At 37.1% G+C, this 21,733-nt stretch overlaps 1 protein-coding gene across 3 annotated transcripts in view; it reads right to left on the bottom strand.

The window, feature by feature from the left end:
• Positions 1–17,684, bottom strand: part of ttyh2l (tweety homolog 2, like) — a 47,063-nt gene extending 29,379 nt beyond the window's left edge. For 2 of the 3 annotated variants that reach the window (XM_048182973.1, XM_048182954.1), the window contains exons 1-2: positions 17,223–17,684; positions 7,340–7,512 (exon numbers count right to left, since the gene is read on the bottom strand). In XM_048182973.1, the coding sequence (XP_048038930.1) occupies positions 7,340–7,512; positions 17,223–17,351 (302 nt within the window). In that variant the 5' untranslated portion in view covers positions 17,352–17,684. The remainder of the gene's footprint in view (positions 1–7,339; positions 7,513–17,222) is intronic. The other variant, XM_048182965.1, reaches the window with a different exon arrangement.
• Positions 17,685–21,733: the final 4,049 nt, after the last annotated feature.

The raw sequence follows: 21,733 nt of genomic DNA, 5'->3' as shown, positions 1-21,733 counted from the left end.
TTTCAGTTTTTCTTTTTTAATAAATCTGCAAAAATGTCAACAATTCTGTGTCTTTCTGTCAATATGCGGTGCTGTGTGTACATTAATGAGGAAAAAAATGAACTTGATTTTAGCAAATGGCTGCAATGTAACAAAGAGTGAAAAATTTAAGGGGGTCCGAATACTTTCCATACCCACTGTAATTGCGTGAAAAATAGTGATCAGCATCAGGCTTTAAATTAAAAAGATGCAAAAGTATCACAGAATGGTCTGATGTCATATCTTCTAAGTTTTCTGGGAGGATACAATAGGGTTTGGTGAAAAACAAACTGAAATTTTATGTATTACATAAAGGAAATTCTTACCTTGGCCGTTGGTCTTCTGTGCATGGCGGCACATTCGTAAGACTCTATAAGCGCCGCTGTCCACTCCGAAGTTGTGAGAAATCAAAATATCCATGTACTTTCTTCACCGAGTTGAATATCACCAGTCAGTGAGAATGAAAGATGGCAGATGTGAACGTGTTAACATTTTGTAGCGATGGACACAATGTTCAAATCAGAAAAGAAAGTACATGTATTGCATTTCATGTTGTGTTTTTCTTAGTCATGATTTCTCACAACTCGTGTGCTTCGTCTGGGCAAGACAGAGTGAACTGCAGCGCTGATGGAGTCTTGAAAATGCGCACGTCGCATAGCCGTGCACAGAAGACCAATGGCCTAGGTCTGGATTTTTGTTAAATAATACCTTGAATTTTGGTTTGTTTTTCACCAAACCCCATCGTATACCCCCAGAACATTTGGAATATATGCCACGTGTAAGATCGAACCATTCTGTGATAGTTTTGCATCTTCATTTTTGGGCACAATAAGTATTCTCGTCACTTCATAACATTGAGGTTGAACCACTATAGTCACATGGACTATTTTAATAGTCTATATAAATGTCTTTGTTCTGCTGTACACAAAGGAAGATATTTGGAAGAATGTCAGTACATCTCAACAGATCTCATCCACCATTGACTTCCATAGTATTTATTTTCCCTACTATGGTAGTCAATGGGGAATGAGATATGTTTGGTTACTGACATTCTTTTTAACATCTTCCTTTGTGTTCAGCAGAACAAAGACATTTATATAGGTTTGGAACAATTTGAGGGGGAGTAAATGATGACAGGATTTTTAATTTTGGGTGAACTAACCCTTTAACATCAACTAAGAATAATAAATACTATAGAAGTGTTGTTCATGTTAACTAATTTAGTTAACTAATGTTGACAATAGAAACCTTATTGTAAAGTGTTATCACAAACTGTTGTAGTATGGAAAGATCTGCATAGAGATTCTTCAAATCTTCTCTTTTTGTCTTCAATAGATAAAAATAAATAACAGTGAGGACTGAAATCACTGCCAGAGGTTGGTGATCCTCTTCTAAGCCACTGGAGGACTTATCCAATGCTTCAGTAAACACTTACATGCTCCCGCTGAGCACTGATAGAGCGACGCGGGATAAAGTGCCATTTAAATGCCTGATATGTCCAAATGTGCAAATGAGAGACACACTATCTGCAAAAGCTGCAGCATCAGATGCTGTTCTGAAGCTGGATGAGAATTAGAGGGTCAGTTCTTGCTGAAATGACCCACTGCGGCTGAATCTTAACCCATCAACCATCTCTGCAGGGCTTTAATGGGGTCAGCACTGTCATTAGAGCTTAGAGCATGGCTAACTGAAAAGAACGCTCATTTATGATTAGCAAAAACTGAGATAAACTGGAAAACTGTGGAGTATGGGGTGAACAGGGCTAATGTTATTCTGTGTGAGATTAAAAATTTAAGAATCTGTTTAAGATCTGCTGATCCTACATCCTGACATAACATCACATGAAAAACTAAGGTGTCGGGGGTAATTTCGTGTATTGTCTTTAGATCATTTTGTTTTAGTGGTCACTTCTAAGGCTGTGTGTACAGTATCTCACAGAAGTGAGCACACCCCTCACATTTTTGTAAATATTTTATTATATCTCTTAATGTGGCAACACTGAAGAAATTACACTTTGCCACAGTGTAAAGTAGTGAGCGTACAGCTTGATTAACAGTGTAAATTTGCTGTTCCCTCAAAATAACTCAACACACAGCTCTTGATGTCTAAACTGCTGGCCACAAAAGTGAGTACACCCCTAAGTGAAAACGTCCAAATTGGGCCCAAAGTGTCAATATTTTGTGTGGCCACCATTATTTTCCAGCACTGCCTTAACCCTCTTGGGCATGGAGCTTCACAGGTTGCCACTGGAGTCCTCTTCCACTCCTCCATGACAACATCCTTGTACTGGTGGATGTAAGAGACCTTGCGCTCCTCCACCTTCTGTTTGAGGATGCCCCACAGATGCTCAATAGGGTTTAGGTCTGGAGACATGCTTGGCCAGTCCATCACGTTTACCCTCAACTTCTTTAGCAAGGCAGTGGTCGTCTTGGAGGTGTGTTTGGGGTCATTATCATGTAATACTGCCCTGCGGCCCAGTCTCTGAAGGGAGGGGATCATGCTCTGCTCATTCATGGTTCCCTCAATGAATTTCCCAGTGCTGGCAGCACTCATGCAGCCCCAGACCATGACACTCCCACCACCATGCTTGACTGTAGGCTGGTTCCAGTAATCCATGTCCTTAGTCTGCTTGTCTTCAGCAAATTGTTTGCGGGCTTTCTTGTGCATCATCTTTAGAAGAGGCTTCCTTCTGGGACGACAGCCATGCAGACCAATTTGATGCAGTGTGCGGCATATGGTCTGAGCACTGACAGGCTGACCCCTCACCCCTTCAATCAGCAATGCTGGCAGCATTCATACATCTATTTCCCAAACACAACCTCTGGATATGACGCTGAGCATGTGCACTCAACTTCTTTGGTCGACCATGGCGAGGCCTGTTCTGAGTGGATCCTGTCCTGTTAAACCGTTGTATGGTCTTGGCCATCGTGCTGCAGCTCAGTTTCAGGGTCTTGGCAATCTTCTTATAGCCTACGCCATCTTTATGTAGAGCAATAATTCTTTTTTTCAGATCCTCAGAGAGTTCTTTGCCATGAGGTGCCATGTTGAACTTCCAGTGACCAATATGAGAGAGAGAGAGCGATAACACCAAATTTAACACACCTCTATAGTCCCATTCACACCTGAGACCTTGTAACACTAACAAGTCACATGACACCGGGGAGAGAAAATGGCTAATTGGGCCCAATTTGGACATTTTCACTTAGGGGTGTACTCACTTTTGTGGCCAGCGGTTTAGACATCAAGAGCTGTGTGTAGAGTTATTTTGAGGGAACAGCAAATTTACACTGTTATACAAGCTGTACACTCACTACTTTACACTGTAGCAAAGTCTCATTTCTTCAGTGTTGTCACATGAAAAGATATAATAAAATATTTACAAAAATGTGAGGGGTGTACTCACTTCTGTGAGATACTGTAAGTTCAACACCTTTAAAGACTGCCCACTCACTGAATGCCTATAAAATAGTCAGACTTGATGACTGCAGCGACTAACAGAATGTTCTCAGTAAAGCAATTCCGCTGAAGATACATCCAAGTCTCCTGGTCTTCGCTTCTGAACAGTGGCTAAAGGAGAGAACTGGCTTCTGATTTACATGACAATAGTGTTTATGACCTACATCCAAGTGTTTTAAGGCAGGAACACACCAAACCGACGGTCGGCCGTCGGGCAGTTTTTCTTCGTCGGCCGACTAAGTTTCCTCAGTGTGTTCCACACAGTCGGTTGAAGTTGGTCCTCGTCGGCTTTTTTTTCGGCCGATTTGACATGTAGAATTGGCGTCGGGCCGTCGGCGAGAGACAGAACTCTGATTGGCTGTGTAGTATAGCAAACCAGTCAGTTCACGAGAATATAAGCAAAAGTTATGAAAGCAAGCAAATAAGTCATGACGGCACAGACAGAAGGTTGTTCCAATTTTACGTCATCTTACCTGAGCACTCGAATGCACGAATATTTTCATAATAACATGAGCAGAGTGGAATAAAGAACATGATCAGCATGATTGATATTCAAAACGGTAAGCAAGACCTGCTTTATTTATGGTTTGTATACATGCAGTCATAGTTTCGCTTTCCGTTTTTGAATGACGAATATAGACAAATATATCTGCTTAAATAGACATATCTCATTTATACGCAGGCGCAGAACGCGTGTGCTAGTTGACAGTCGGCTGAAGTTCTTTCGGTGTGTTCAAGCATATATTTTTTCCCCAGACGCAGCCGACGTGAGCCAACCCCGCAGTCTGCTTTCGTCGCCACTAGTTCGGCGGCGGTGGCGGCTTAGTGTGTTCTGGCCTTTAGAAGGAACGGAAACACTGACCATGAAAACTATTCCCCTTCTTTTTAACTTTTTTAAGATTAAAAATGGTAATATAATGGAATTAAAGAGCGACTTAGAGCTGATGGGATAATCCAATAAGGACTACACGACAAAAACATAAATGAGATAAACAGCCACATTATTGAGTTAAGGTCTTAGTATAATAGTGTCTTAGCTTAAGAACATGCTCTGCTACAGGACACCACCTCTTGTTTTTAACATATTTGCACTACAGTGACTCCACGCAGGGTCACAGCTACTATATACATTTAGAAATGTATGTGTCCAAATTTCAGATAAGTGGTCAACTGGTATGGGGTCTAAAGATTTATTTACAGACAAAAACTGAGAAATGAAAATTTTTTCCAAAGAAAAGCCACACGCACAAGTCATGTTTATCTGTGCTAGAAAGGAAACAGTAAGAGGAAGGTGATGTCATATAGTAAGTGGAGGAAATGAGAAAACTGAGCTTGCAACTTGATGCCTTCACTAAACCCTTACTCAGACTCTAATTATATACCATAAGTAGGATATTACTGAATTAGGGGCCAGTAACAGAACGTTTTTGAGTTTGAAAACACATTTTTTTTAACGAGTTTAACTCCTTTAAGCCATGCTTTTAGAACACTGTCGCAGTGTCCAAATATGCCTACTTCCATACTATATAATAGATGAAAAACAGTATGTGAGCCAAGAGGTATGTCTGAATTCACAGTATTGATAAAACTGTAGGTGAAAATTACCCAGATGACTCACTACTTTCACCAAGATTCTAAGGCTGGGACAATATCTCGATGCATATATAATCGATGATTCGTGGATTTTTTCTGATATTTTCCAAATGCGTTGCAAATTGATTCTGAGCTTAGTTTTGAACAGCAGATGGCGCACTAGTCTATTTTTTAACCGCATGCTCAAATGCTCATGAAGAAGAGCGCTCGTGCGTTCGGCTGAGAATGTGTTTGCACCTCAGAATGCTTTTATGACGTGAGATTAATGTAAACAGCGCACCGCAAACACCCTTGTAATTCACTTCAACCTTTTCGAACTTTATGAATGATTTATTCTCAGAATCAGTCCAGAATCATTTCACTATTCGCAATGCATCGATGCATTGTCCCAGCCCTACAAGATTCTGAAGTGTGCATCTGATGGACTCTACAATCCCAGGAGGCCACAGGAGAGGCGCCGTGAATGGCAGTGAAGCGACGCAGCTAATGCTGATAGGTCACATGACAATGACTATTGTTATGTGACAGGATGTACTACGTCCAAATTTCATTTATACTTACACATTCATACTATTTAAAACATACTTTTTTAACAGTCACGAAGTAAGTTTCAAACTAAATGTAGTACATACTATACAGTATGTGACGATACAATACATTTTCTATGGAAAAGCTACGCTATACATGATCCTGGGCTGAGATTCATCAATCAGAGAAGTTGTTGTTACCATGATATTGTAAATTGTGGCAAAGAAGCTAAGCAGCCAACTTTCATGACACAATGCAAATTACATTTTGAGTCAGTCTCCCCAACACTCTTAAAATCATCTGGATTCATCAAGATATTTTATAGGTCACTGATGTGCCCTATTACTAGACAAATATTTTAACAGCAGGGGCTCTCAGAAGAGAAAGAATATAGATTTCAAAATTCATCCCTGTCATCATATAGAAGAGCTTTATAAGTAACCATAAAGCTAACAGGAAAAAGCTAAAGCTACAACTCCAATTTGGATTTTATATAGGTCTTTAAAAGAGCCAATTATTATTAACAGAGAGTGTTAGAATGCATGTACTCAAGCGAAGGGTTAAGTCAGACTTTATGCTAAGCAGCATCATGCAGCAGCACTTAACATGACCACAGGCCATGTGTTTAGATCTGGAATGTTAACACAATCAGGACTCAAACTTTCATGACTGTCACAAGTTTAAGCTGAACCCTCTGCCAATTCAATTAAGCACTTTAGCAAAAGCATTTGTTCTCTTTTATTGACATAATGAAAAGCAAACAGTGTTAGCAGTATGCTAACACTTCAATGCTCTAGAGGTTTGAGCCTCTGGGAAGATCGATTTAAAGGTTCTCCTGAGGGTATGAACTGAGCTTTAAGATATCATTCATGCACATACCTTCCTACCAGAGGTGTATCCCACTTTCTGGATCCATATCTCACTGTAAACGTGATCTTCAGCAGACTTTGTGCATAAGAGACCCTGACGTGTTTTCATTCTAATGACATGCACCGGACATAATGAATCCTGTGACACGTGTGTGCTGGTTAGCAGAGAATGAATTTATGCAACATATCCGGCTCAAAGAGGGCAGAGGTGAAAGAGGATTAATACTCACAAAATTAGAATTGAGTTTCCATCTTAATTCCTACCAATCAGAGCTGAAAGCAGCGGTTCATGCTCTGATTTGCTCCGCCGTTCGGGAGAACAAGAAACTGTGTGCGAGGTCACAGCACACAAGCTTAAATACTAAAAATATCTCTCCCACAGCTAACATCTCACCCATTAACCTGTCGCATAACAAATCCAATCAAAACGCACCCTTATCCATGGTAAAATACTGCTGATATCCTAAATGAAATGGCCACAGGTTAACCCTTAAATGGGTCTTTAGTGACCCGGGACATCATTCACTACCATCCTATCAACCTTCTTTGTATTCCTTAATCAATTCATTGTTTTCAGGACTATTAGATAAATAAAAAGTTCAAAAATCAGCATTTATCTTAAATAGAAATCTTTTGTAAAATGTTTTTACTGTCAAATGCATCTTTGCTGAATATAAGCATTGAAATGTCTTTTGAACTGTGTAGTTTTGAACTAATGTCCATAGACAGAAAAAAAGCAACGTCACTGACTCTGAAGTGTCAGCCAAATAAATGCCATAATATTGCATAGCAATAGCATTTAGTGACACAAACATGATGATTTATTCAAAAATACACATGTCCGGATGGGTGCAAAACAAAGTGTATTTACTCACCATATGACCAGACCGGTGATAACAGCAGCCCATGTGACACAGCAGGTGTCAGGCCTTTTGACTTCCTCATCCTCTTCCCTTCGGCAGCAGCACAGGCAGGTCAGATATATAGACAATACCAGCAGACTCAATCCCAGACCCACCGCAGAAACACAGGCCAGGAAGATCAGAGACTGTAGAACAGAGTCAAGCAAACATGGAGCAGATGGTCAAACCAAACAGGAAGTAGAAAAGCCCTTAAAGGATTAGTCCACTTTAAATAAAATTTTCTGGATAATTTACTCACCCCCCATGTCATCCAAGATGTTCTTGTCTTTCTTTCTTCATTTGAAAAGAAATTAAGGTTTTTGATGAAAACATTCCAGGATTATTCTCCTTATAGTGGACTTCAATGGAGCCCAAACGGTTGAAGGTCTAAATTACAGTTTCAGTGCAGATTTAAAGGGCTTTAAACGATACCAGACGAGGAATAAGGGTCTTATCTAGCGAAACGATCGGTCATTTTCGAAAAAAATACAACTGTATATGCTTTATAAACACAAAATATCACCTTGCACTTGCGGAACGAACGTGGCGCCAGTTTCGTTTTTTTCCACAAGTAGAATAGGGAAGTAGTAGGACATAAAGCGTAAGCTTTTTGAAGAATGTGAAAAGCGGAAGCACGTGTAAGGCGATATTTTGTGTTTCTAAAGCATATACAGTTGCATTTTTTCTGAAAATGACCGATCGTTTCACTAGATAAGACCCTTATTCCTTGTCTGGTATTGTTTAAAGCCCTTTGAAGCTGCACTGAAACTGTAATTTTGACCTTCAACCGTTTGGAGGCCATTGAAGTCCACTATAAGGAGAATAATCCTGGAATGTTTTCATCAAAAACCTTAATTTCTTTTCCACTGAAGAAAGAAGGACATGAACATCTTGGATGACATGGGGGTGAGTAAATTATCAGGAAAATTTTATTTAAAAGTGGACTAATCCTATAATGTTGATTCATCTGACTTCAGTGATGCAGTGCAAGATAAAGTTGATCAAACTGTATCATTTTCTTAATCAGTATTATTGTTTTGCTGTTCAGTAAAAGATCATCAGAAAAAAATGCTTAAAGCTGCAGTCCGCAACTTTTTTTGTGTTAAAAATGTACAAAAATTATATAATGAGAATATACAACATGAATCGATTTTCCAAACCGTGTTTTTGTCTTTCTCTGAATCATTATGGTACACTTATAATAAGTGTTTATATTCGGACTATTTCAGACCGGACTGGTAGGATTCGCCGCAGAATATCACAGTAACTGTGTGACTCGCCATTAGGGGTGTAACGATACGCTCAGGTCACGATACGATACGTATCTCGATACGGAGTTCACGATACGATACGTATCACGATATTTTGAACAAAATGAAACTGAAATTCAAACAAGATTTATTTAAAAAAACATTAACAAATTTCAATAATTGTCCTTGTTGTACACACAAGATCACATTTCAATTAAATAAATAAATATAAAATTTTAATAAAAACCTTCTGTATTCAAATTAACAGTTGAATAGGGCTGTCTGTCACTAAAATTTTTTTTTAAAATTTAACATGAACTTAGAATTATGAATAGGGGCCGTTCACATATCGCGTCTAAAAACGCGTGGAAGGCGCGGCCGCACCGCTTCTCCTTTTTTCCAAAGCGCTTGCGCTCCCGTGGCGTCGGTCGTTGCTATGCAACCTTGAACTGGGCTCTCCAAGAGGATCAGAGGAACAAGAGGATGTTTCTGCAAAGGATAAATGATTTCTAGCCCTTGCATTAGTTTTACTACGTGATATATTGATGGAGATAAGATATAAAAACCACCATGTACAGCTATGATCAGCTGTTCGGCTGAGCTTTTGATGTTTTGTTACGGAAAGGCCATAGCTGATCGGTTGATTCTTGTCACACGACCTGCGGTGCGCTTGCGGCATTCTGAGAAGTTGAGAATTGCATGCGCGTCGCGACCGCGTTGATCCCATTATGAGCGCGCCTGCCGCGCGGCTACATTTGAAAATAATAACTGACTTGCACGCGCAAAAGACGCAATATGTGAACGGCGCCACAGAACTTAAAGCAAAGCATCGCAAGCGTCTTTTGCTTTTCTGTGAGCACAGCTGTTGCTGTGCACTGCGGTGAAAGAAAGCCACGACTTTTCTCACGCGACCATGCAAGAGACTGACATGAGAAACGTTTAAACCTGCTTGCAAGATTCAATGTGTGCCCGAAACACTTACTGAACTAGAGAGCTGATTGAGACACACCATCTACGATAAATCGTTACACCCCTAATACTTATAGTAATTTAAAAATGTGGTAGCATTGGATCTGGACAGGAAGGATAACTCTGGGAGTTGGAAGGGGTGTGTCGCGATTCTGCCTTCTCAAATCGCGATACAGGTTCGTGGACCTGCGTATCGCGATTTCGATTTCATATCGCATATCGTTACAGCCCTACTCGCCATAGATGTACACAGAGAAAAGTAGCTCCGGCTACAATGTTCTTCCGCAAGACGCATGCAGTTCTGTTTATTAACCGCTAGAGGGCCAAAAATCGCGGACAGCAGCTTTAAATAAAATATATATATCTTGAATTAAATCAGTTTTTCTTAACCCAATTCTAAATAGTTTTGTCTCAATTTAAACACAATTTAGTGAAGTTATGTTTTTAACAAAATGCCTTAAAAAATTCTTCAGTGTAAAACTGGAAATGTTCTAAGGCTACACTTGAGACATATGGTACAATATACATTATTCGTGATGTTATGAGAAAAGAACTGAATAAATGTTATGCATTTTTCTGAACACTCAATGTAGAAAATTGAAAAACAAAGGTGTTAGCATCTCTAAGAGATTATGTATCTTGACTTTGTGCCTCCAACAGTTCATGGCAGCTGTAGGCGGATAAATCATACAATGGTTGTTATGAGGGCGAGCTTGGGCCCCCATGCACATCGCCATGGTAACCCACATGGACTGAGGCTAAACAGAAACGTTCAGTCTTTGAGTCGAACATCATGTGATGAAAGTAAAGCACATCAGCTCTGGAGTCTTGTGATCTAGGGATAGCAGAAGGGCAGCTGGATATTAGATATAGATATATTAGATATTATTCTGTTAAGAAAATACTGAAAAGGGCTACTGCTCATTTAAATGCAAAACAAATACCACTCCAAGCTTTTAAACTTTTGCGTCAAGGGACAAAAAAAAGTGTGGTTACGCCAGAGTGCAAAACTGAATTTCACATTAGATAATCACAACATGCTCTTGGGAAATTCTGAGCAAAAAATTACTAAAATCACTAAAGGGTGGCGTGAAATTATTTTTAATGCTCAAACTGGTAAAGTTAAATCATATAAGAACTTGAAGATTTATGGTCAAAACTAAAGTGTAGAGTTAGAATAGCTCTACTATAATAAAAGGTGAAAAGTAAGTCACCAATGCTGAATTTTAGTGTTGATTAGTTGCTGAAAATAATATCTAGCTCATGACTGTCAGATATTTGTTAATATCTAAAATCTGCTGTAAAGGGCGACCTGTTTAAGTCAAATGTATGAAATGCTTGAACATGAGCATGTCCATGTTTGCATGTGACTGTGTGTATGAGATAGGCTACTTTAGGTAAAATCTATAAATAATGTTAAACTAATGCAAATTCATGCCCATATAGCATTTTCTTCTTGCTCCACTAGTAGTTTTAAATTATATAAAACTAACATGCTTGCATAGCGTTCTTCTTAAAATATTAACACATTTTTCCCCATGTGACGTCTGTTTTTTATATTGCATGTTTATAGTATGTCACAACACAGTATTATCAATAAATTGAATTATCAGTAACTTGAATTGATATTTTAGTATACTGAAGTTTGATGTTTTGATAGTGCAGGCATATGTTTTGGTAATAAAATAAAATGCTATAAATTGCAACAAATAAAATAAACTGTTTACTTACAAATCAATACATAGTCAATGTATTCACCCACAAATCTTCCTTATTGATGGATTAAGTATACAGTATACAAATGCTAAATAAATGGTTCATGTTTCATACACTGCCTGGCCAAAAAAAAAAAAAAAAAAAAGAAAAGAAAAAAAAGTTGCTGTTTGGATTTAAATAGGCAAAAGATTAAAGCTGCAGTCCGTAGGTTTTGCCTCTTTGTCGCTATCTTTGTTTGAAACCTGCATTTGCAGTTATTTGTGGAATTATCATCTTTACGTGGGTTGTGCATCGGCACGGTTCCTCAGCGTTGATGAATCTAATGTTCGCTGTCAGTCACCACATCGGTGTGGATACTGAACTTCAGAATCACAGATTGTAGTCTTGGAAGTATGACCAATATAAGAATTTTCACCAGAAAATATCATCTGAACAAGTAACAAATCAGCCTCTTTTGTTCTGACCAACTGAGAAAAAGCATTACAACAAATCGCGCTGCCAATAGTGATTAAATCTAACGATCACTTAGCTCATATCCCATCAAACCAGGCAAAAAAAAAAAAATTTGGATAATTTTTAACCAATTCCAAATCATTATTGATTATTATGTTTCTAGCATGTTATATATTTGGTAACAGTTCTTCTAACCCTAATTGATGGAGTGTGGAAATAACATCACAACATTTCCATCAAGAGGTGCATCACTTTTTGTTCAAGATGTTGTATTGACAATGCAAGAGGTGAGCACTCTGTAAAGTCTACTCCAGCACATCCCAAAGACTTTCAATGAATTTAAGGTCTGGACTCAGAGGTGTTAATTCATGTGTGAAAACCATTCTTCAAGCTCCATCCCAACCATTCTTTCACAATTTGAGCCTGATGAATCTTGACATTGTCTTTCTGGGCTGGAATATGACCATGATGTGTCTTCCTACATGTTTGTTAAAGAAATGAAAAGCTACACACTCCAACAATCAGGGTTAGAAGAACTGTTATCAAACGTATAACATGTTAAAAACATAATAATTACTGCAATAATGATTCAAACATTTACTTTTAAGCATTTACTTATTTAAACACAAACAGAGACTTTTTTTTTGGCAGGGCAGTGTATAATTAACATGATTCATCAATCAGTAATTTTGATACTCAAGTACATTACACACAAAAAAAGAAAAAAATCAAGTACTTTTGTACTTTTGCTCAAGTGAAATTGAAGCAGAGTACTTATACTTTTACTGTGTATCTGTACTTTTACTCATGTACTTGATTTGCATAGTTTGTCCACTGCTGTATGCAATCAAAAGTCAGAGATCTCACCAAGACCTCAAACATTTCTCATGATGTTCTTCAAAAACTAAATATTCTATCCACGTTTTACTACTCTGCACTCCTAAATAATGGTCTCATTTTTATTTCTGCTAAGAAGTTTAACAAACATCTCAGAAAAAGTTGATAATTAAATGCAAACATACTGAGACCTCCAGTATTTATCAAAAGCTATGAAATAACAGCAATGCAACCGCTCCCTGGACACATGTTCACACTTTTTAACAATTTTTAACTTCATAACTAATAAACTCTGTAACCTGCTACCGACAAACCTGCTACATAACTCTATATTTGTCCCATGCATTGTTATCAGAGGAAGTTTAAAGAGCGCCACATTAAACCAAACTTCCTGCTAGTGCTAAAGAAAAACATACAGAGAGATGGAGGCCTACTCAGAAGAACAAGCAATGAAGGAAATTCATATTTCATTTACATTTAGTTCCTTACAAAAAAGTACTATGGTAGTACTATGGTATAGTGATGGCATCCAATTACCATATTCAAAACTATGATGACACAACCAATGTGCCAAACTACTAGATTTAATTACAACTGTATCTTTTATTACTTTCAATACATCTTTAAAAGAACATACTAGACATGACATGCATCAATGCTGTGAGAAATGTTAAATTACTTCATAAAACTAAAACCACATTAAATAATATTCATTCCGTATATATTAATATAGTCATTCCATGTCAACTCAACCAGAGGTCCTCAGCTAAAAATTTTGATTTTGATCTCTCTTTTTTTTTTTTTTTTTTTCTGGTGAAAGAAATACATAAATGAAGAGGAAAGCCAAACTACTGTATTCCACATTTGTTTTCAACCATTGAAAATGGGTAAAATACAACAAATTGAACATGGAGCCGCATTGAGATCCTCATATCTATGGGACTGAACCATACAGGGCCTTAAAATTCAAGATTTCAAATGAAAAGTGTGCTAATAACCAGCATCTAAAATAATATTGAGATATCTTTAAAACTTTCTGAGTTACAGGCATGCAAACTTTGGAAAAGGGATATTTATGACACTCAGACAGGTATGTTCTATGCAATTGTGTTGATAGAAAAACACAAGATATATTTCTAGCATTAACATTATTCCTCTTAAAATTAAAAAAAAGTATAAGATGTATGCAAAGTGACCCACATTTAGTTTTGGCCACTGAAAATGTTTAATTGACCAATTTACTCATGGAGCCGCATTAAGATCTCCATATCTCTGGGATTGAACAATCGAGGGCCTTTAAAATGAAGTGCTTTTTCCAAGCGGCAACCTCCCCCTTTCTCTCGTGAAGCCAATACGGAAGTAACTTAAACTGCGATTCATCGACTGGCCGCTAGGGACAGGCTCCAAAAGAGAGCAGAATCTTATAGAGTCCCATGTTAAATTGGCCAAGTTTATAGCAGAAAAAAACATGTTTACAAGTTGGTTCAGATTGTGGTTTTGGTCTATACTGCTATTTTTGCCCTTCATGACAACTCTGAGGGGGGTGAATTTTTTTATAACTTATCCGTTTAAATTATATTAAGCCTTAAAGTTCTGCATAATTAAGGGCGTGGTCACTTGAGTGTATATTGCGCTGCTGTCTGTGAGCCGTCATGTTACCTCAGCTGCCGCTGAATTTGGCATCTCAGCCGTATTTGTGCTCGATTATTTTATACAATTATAAAATATGGCTTGCTGCATAATATTCGAGACTGATGTGTGTCTGTGTAGATGTGCATGCATGGGGAAGAGACACAGAACACACGTTGTTGGATCGTGGCATTGGCTGAAAGTTTTGATTGTGAGATTTACTACAATGACAATGGCGGGAGGATATCAAAATCCGACAGCACTGCTTGGATATTATAACTAAAACTGCTGCACTATTTTGAAAAAAAATATACTTTGGACACAGGCTCATTTGTTTGTTAGATACGATCGTATACAGTTTTACAACATAAACGCTGCTCAGATTGCATCCTTTCTTTATGAACGATGACAGAGAGCAGATCATTCAGAAGAAATGTGACATGTTTTTTTGTTTTGCAATGGACAGTCATATTTTACCCAAGTGCCACAGATCGGATTCATCTCGCGATCTCTATTTCATTATAAAGGTATGAAGTCCCATTTGATTTTCCATGTTGTTATTTGCACAACCAACACTACTGGTGTTGGAGGATCTATATCTTAAAGAAACACCGTAGATTGACAGTAAACCTTTAGAACGTTCTGATGATAAATCTTATCTTCATTAATATTTTAGATCGTATCTAAGATAGATAGATAGCTCCTTTTCTGCTAACATGGTCACGTCGAGCTAGGCGGGCGTGGTTTCAGCAACCAGTCACATCAGATCAAACCACCTCCCCGCCTCTTTGCCCATTTTCAGTTATCCGGGAGTGAGGTACGGTGACGCGCAGCTAAGATGGCCGCGGCCTCATTTATGCGTCAAAACTGCTGTTCAGAACTCTATGGGTGACGTCACGGACGCTACGTCCATATTTTTTTACAGTCTATGGCTTTTTCCCATTTTTGAACTGTCACCATTGGTATATAATGAAACAAAGTTTGCTTAAGTCAACAGATTTTACTAAAAGACCTACCAATCTCTGCGTAAAAATTTGTGATTTGGCTCTCGTCACTATTTATCTTTTTTCTTTCTTCAGAAAAAATATTGACAAAATCAAAAATTTGAGCCGGGGAAGTTTGGTTGATTTGAAACTGAATGACCCAATCACAATGTCAACATCTATTTATAACACAAGGTATTGGAAATATGTTCAAAAGAATAATTCCTGAGATTGATTTCAAATAAGCACTAGTGAGGGAATTTAACCAAGAGGAAGATTTGACAAGCAGACTTAATTTTAGAATGAGAGATTAAATAAACTTGAGCTGCTGCTTTATTGATTTCCTCAAGTAACCCAGAGAAATGTGACCTTGAACAAGGAACATAATATACTTTTTGATAAAAACTCCTGCAGAAGTATTGACTAAATCGATGAGGAAAATGTTTCTCTGGAGACTGTATTCTGTGAAAGTACAAATCATAGCGTAGGGGAAACAGGGACTATTTAACAGAGATCTGACACATCCGTGTTTACCATATAATGCACATTTAGAGTTTAGTGAGAGACATTTATAATTATCACACACACTTTTGGTCCCAGGATGCTGAAGGTACAAACTATATTCCATTACTGGAGTGTGGAATTCTTGTCTTAACGAAAGAACTTGGATTTTGTAAACAAATAGATGCTCATTAAGAGTCACAGACGACAGAACCTGTTTGAGTTCTACACAACTGCAGAGCAGAGAGAAACATGTGATCCACTTACAAAATTACATTTCACACTCATCATCCTGCATGTTCCACTACTACACCTGCAAGAACAGGCCACTGCTACAGCTGCTTACTCACAGGGGAGACCGGGGCTAGTTGTCACAATACTTACTCCAGTGAATACTTCTATATGTTTATTTTGAAGTCAGTTTCTGTATAGGAACATGTCTTAAAGTAATGGCTTCAAACACATTTTTGAACAATTCTTGCCCAGAAAAACAGGAAAACATGGGGAATGTGACAATACATGGTAGAAACCTGCTGTTCATTGACACTGATTTGAGAAGATTAGACTTCCTGTAAAAAAACAATTAACAACATATTTTGTGGTTCATTTAAAGTCACCATGAAATCAAAATGGACCATTCTTATTTTTTAATGGAATATTTAAGTACTTATTATAAATGATTTATCTGTGCAAATCATTTTTTTAATTCATGTGCTCTTGTAATATTTAATCAAAATGACTTCCCCTCCCTCTTGCAGCAACATCTCTTCTCTGATGATGTGTTTACTGGCATGAGGGCGGGGCAACCTGTCACTCACAGGAGATCCACCAATAGCAAACCACAACCATCCAATCAATTCCCAAAGGACAAAAACAAATCCCGCCCTACATTAGTTCTTGTTCAAGATGCCGTTTCACTCAAATATATCTCATATATTTCAAAATGTAGCATATAAAAGGAATTTAATTGGTTTTCAGATAAATGCAAACAGCAAATCAATAAAAAAAGCACTGATGAAACTGCAAAGACTGAAGTTATAAAATAGGTTTTGGCTAAATTTGTTTTAGACACTGGCATTCAGTCAAGAGTCAACTATAAAATACAGGTAATTTCACTTAAAGGTCAGGACAAAAGTTGCCACATGTTTTAAATCATTATAGTTATAAATATATGCAATTTATTAATTATAATATTTGTTGGCCAAAACAATGGTTTGGTATTTTGCACGTTACTCATTTTTGCCCCATGTAGTATAATAACAAGCTCCAATTGTAGTCAATTCAACGTGTGTTCAATATGAAATACATTTGTTTTTTCTTGAGCCATATATAACTAGCCAGCCTCGGTCAATTCATTAAAATAAAACACTCTTGTTCTGAGAACACGGGTCAAACGTTCAATTTATATCTTATTTTAATTATATAGTTGACTCTTGTTTGCATGTATGTAAGTTGTTTACCCAACAGCAATAAAAAAATATCAAGAAATAAACTAAAAATGCATCCAACTCCTCTTACCTGCTGATAGCTGGCGTCCTCCGGTTTAAAAGTGTTATCAACCGCCTGGAAATTAACATTAAGATGCGGGAAATTGTGCAGCCAGTAGGTCCACCATGGGGCAATGTAGTCCTGGCGCGATGAGGCCATCCCGGGCGCGGAACTCAAGCACACCGCTGATCTCTGGAGCGCTCCGTTTGTCCTCACTGTTCACTCTATTAAAACACCAAACACAACGAAGATCCGCCACCCGAAGACGAGACACGATGACTACACAGGGAAACACTGCACAAAAGTATTTCCCCTAGCTCTTTTCGCTTAAAAGGATGCATAACACAAGAGTTGAGTGTGTGTGAGTGCTCAGCTGTGACCCCTTCAAAGCTCCCTGACACTGACTGACTCCGCGCGTCTCTCCTGCGACTGCGCGCACCACTCGCGCTCAGGGAGCGAGCGTCGACGGCACTGATCACTCGAGACAAGTTGTAAACTCATGTATAAACAGCATTTTCAAGAAAAACGTAGCCTAAGGAAGCCCATTTCGCCACATTATGAAGAAAAAAATGCTTTGGTAAATCATAGCCTTATTATGACAAGAAGTCATGACTATTATGAAATAAAAAGTTATAATTTATTATAATCATAATTTCGATTTTTTTATATCATAATTTCGTCTCATAATTATGACGTCATAGTTTCGATTTTTTTTTTTTTTTAAATCTCATAGTTATTACGTTTTAATCTCATAATTATGATTTAGTGGCCCAGTTTCACAGACAGGGTTTAGATTAAGCCAGCATTAAGCCTTAGTTCACTTAGGACATTGAATAGCTTTTATAAACGTGCCTTAGAAAAAAATATATATATTACTGGTGTGCATCTTGAGACAAAACAATGGCACCGACTACATAGCCTATTTTAAGGCATATGCCAGTGTAAATTGTTTTCTGTTGAAACAGCTCAAACATGCATTTTAGTGTTGGATTAGGCTTAAACCCTTAACTGTCACTCCCATTTTTGGGAAACAGACCCCAAATCTTGAATATGTTTAAGCACAGACTTGGCAGATTATTTTAGAAGTGAAAGAAAAAATATGAAAATGAAATAATACTTTAGTGAAAATAATAGTGAAGTTTTAGTTTGGAAAAATATAAAAATATTTTTTATATATATAATTCATATACAGTATATATTTTTTTTTTAAAAACTGTTCTACTCTAAAACTGCAAAGAAATCAAAGCTAAAATCTAAAATCTAATTAAGTTGTGTTTCAAATTTTAGGTTGATATCTCAAGAATTTAGCTTTCTGTAATAGTTTGTTATGGCGCAGAACCAGATTTTTTTACTATACCATCCAGGCTCCATTGGTAACCACATAAGCACTCTTCCATTTCCATATAGCCTATGGTTTGAGTGACCTGAACCATTTATTTCCATAATGTTCATACCATTTATGAATCCGACATCCTATTCAGAAGTAGTATGGGCAGAATGGTAGTATTTGGTCTGAATTCAACCTTTAACAAACACATAAAAGATATGCAAAAAGAACAAGATGTTTATTTTCATTGATATTTCAAAATAAATGCCTTATGAGTCTGAAAATATTGTTGTTGCGAAATGCGAATTAATAAATTACTGTTCCTCTGTCATTTGTCTTAATCAGAAGACTACAAATATGAAACCATTTGTAAGCTTTCAAATGATATATAGTTTGTCAATATTATTTTAGGTTTAGACTAAGATATTATTGTTTTAATAATTCTTGGTGACAATAAGTCTTCTCTGTGAAACTCGGTGAGTATGTCATAATTTTGACTTTTTATCCCATAATTTCAACTTTTTATCTAAGAATTATGTTACAATTATAAATAGTCATAGTTATGAATTTTATGTAATAAAATTATGCACTGTAAAAAAAAAGTACAATGAATAAAATGAAAAATACGGCACAATGTACTGTATACTGTATATATAAATATGAAGGAATTTTTTTTTTTTTACAGGTATTTTATCTGTATTTAGAATTATAAAATTACTGGTATGTACTTAGTATGTTGTGACTTATTATGACATAAAAAAAAAATCATAATTATTTTATTTGCATATAAAGCGAAAATAGGCGTCCATAAAAACGTGTGTAGTTCCACAATAATAAAAAAAATGTGTAAAAAAAGTGCTACTAAAAATATCAGAAGAAAAGGCCTACTGTAAAAAAACTCACATACAATCAACTAACCACAGACAAATGTGTCTGTAGGCCTACACATGGAAAAAACTATTATTTCATACTCATTTCAAACGTGCCTCATTCCAAAAAAAAAGAAAAGAGAAGTGAAAACAATTCATCAATTCAGTCAAAGTGAAAACAATTCATAGCCAGCCAAGAGATAGTGCCATTAACTCTTTCACTCTTGTTCAATATTGACATCTGGTGGACAGAAAGGGCATTTCACAAAATATTTGTCCTATTCCAGGGTTTTCAACCCTTTCTAAACCAATGACCCTTTCATGTCCCCAAACCGTGATTATGACCCGCTCTTCATTTTTTAAAATGGTGTTTAAAAGCAGAGTACTACACTACCCACAATGCTGAAACAAAATCCACCAATCACAGAAGTTGCTGTTACTATGGAAACTATGGAACCATTCAAAACCTGTTTAAATATTTGTACATTTCTAATATACTGTATTTTATACAAATAATGACAGAGGTAACAAAAAGTGGAGAGAATGCACAGGAAACCTCATCTCCAGCACCACCAACAATAACATTTCACCTGAAATTAATAGAGTCAGGTTTATTGACAAAGGAGGAAAAAAATGGTCACACAAAATACTTCAGGAGGGAGCGAGGCCAAAATAATTAACAAAAGACTCATCTAATATTAAATATATTATTGAATGGATTGTGCAGTCAATAACAACCCTGATTCACAGAGATTAATTGCACCATAAAATAAGTTAAGTACACAGTTCTGTACATTTGTCTTGGAAAGCTATAAAATGAATGGAAAATATGTATGAAATTGGCAATATTAAGACTGGTGTTACTAAATAATGAATTAAGGTTATTAGGCAAAAAATCCTACTTTAATTAAGCATGCTGAGCACACACATTTATTTAAATAAACCTAATAATATTATTTTTAATGACACTCCATATGTTATAAAATGCTGTAATAGGGTGTTAAATTATTTGCTGAGCCTGTGATCAGGTACCAAGAGGTGGCAGTAGCACATTACAAGTCAAAGAGAATAAAAAGATAAGAAAAGTACACAGTGAAAGACCATGATCTCCAAAAACCCAATGTGCTGAGAAATTAACATTTTACCGCTTTTTTAAATTAAAACACATACAATCTGTTGTGATATGTCATTCCATGAATCACTGCAGTAATATGTGTAAGCTCAAGTGTGCCGGTCCTGCGTGAGTTCAGTGACATGGACATTGTGAAGAATGTAGGGAATATGTTGAGCTGTCAGCTGTATATTGCATATTTGTCAGTTTTGGCACATCAGGTTTCAAGGTTAACCATGCAAACCACCATGCAGTTATTTTTGATTAGAGGTCTGATTGATTTTAATATCAATTACCCGTCTAACTGCGATGACCTTCCTTCATAACAATTAAGCGTCAAAGTATTAAGCACAGGCTGTGCTAACTTCAAATTATTCAACCGATGAGCTTCAGAAACTGTAAATATAATATAACTAATATGTATGAGCCTTTTGCTGCACAAAAAGAGTTTGTCAACACATATGGCATGGCATTTTTGGGATATAAAAGAGCTTTCAAATCTCATTTGTCTTTCTCTATTGCTCCGTGAATTGACATAATGAAATTATGACAATGTCCCAAGACACTGCAGGAAGAATTTGCATAATAAACATTTTCATAAAGGTTGTAGCTGACATCATCACAATGACTCGGAGAGGAATTTCCTCCCCGTCACCTGCCGTTATTACACATTAATCCTCCAATTCCTGAGCCAGCTGTGATGGTTTGCTTTTGATGTTCAAAACAACATATAGTGATATCGTGGAGTCTTTCCTCTTTGGTTATTGCTTTTTGGGATTTGGAATCCTAAATCCCTCTGTGGTGCAGCGAATGACTAAGACCTATACATATGAATGAAGATTTACACATCAGGCTCAAAGAGTTTGCGTTCAATCAGACGCCGCTGCTCACTAGCTCTGAGGGCTGAGCTGAGCGGTAATATCCCAGCTTCAGAGCAGGGAGATTTTACTTCCCCTCAGACTTTGTTTTATTCTGATTTACTTTCATGCATTGAGACATTTGTCTGTCTGAAAGTCCTTGAGTAACTCGGCTGTGCCATCATGAGCTATGGGAAACTAGCATATGTCTTCATGGCCATTTTTGAGTAGTTCTGCTAAAATGTTTAATTATGGGGGTGAGGGAAGTGTGCTATTATTGGACTCAGACCACTTAGAACTTCTTAGCAAGCACAAAAGCCGTGTTTTCATCAAAATTACCCCGAACAATTTGTTCTAGAAACCTTTTTCCCCCTAGA

This window comes from Megalobrama amblycephala, linkage group LG1, assembly GCF_018812025.1.
Source record: "Megalobrama amblycephala isolate DHTTF-2021 linkage group LG1, ASM1881202v1, whole genome shotgun sequence".
Lineage (NCBI taxonomy): Eukaryota > Metazoa > Chordata > Actinopteri > Cypriniformes > Xenocyprididae > Megalobrama > Megalobrama amblycephala.
This window is presented reverse-complemented; position numbering and strand designations above follow the sequence as displayed.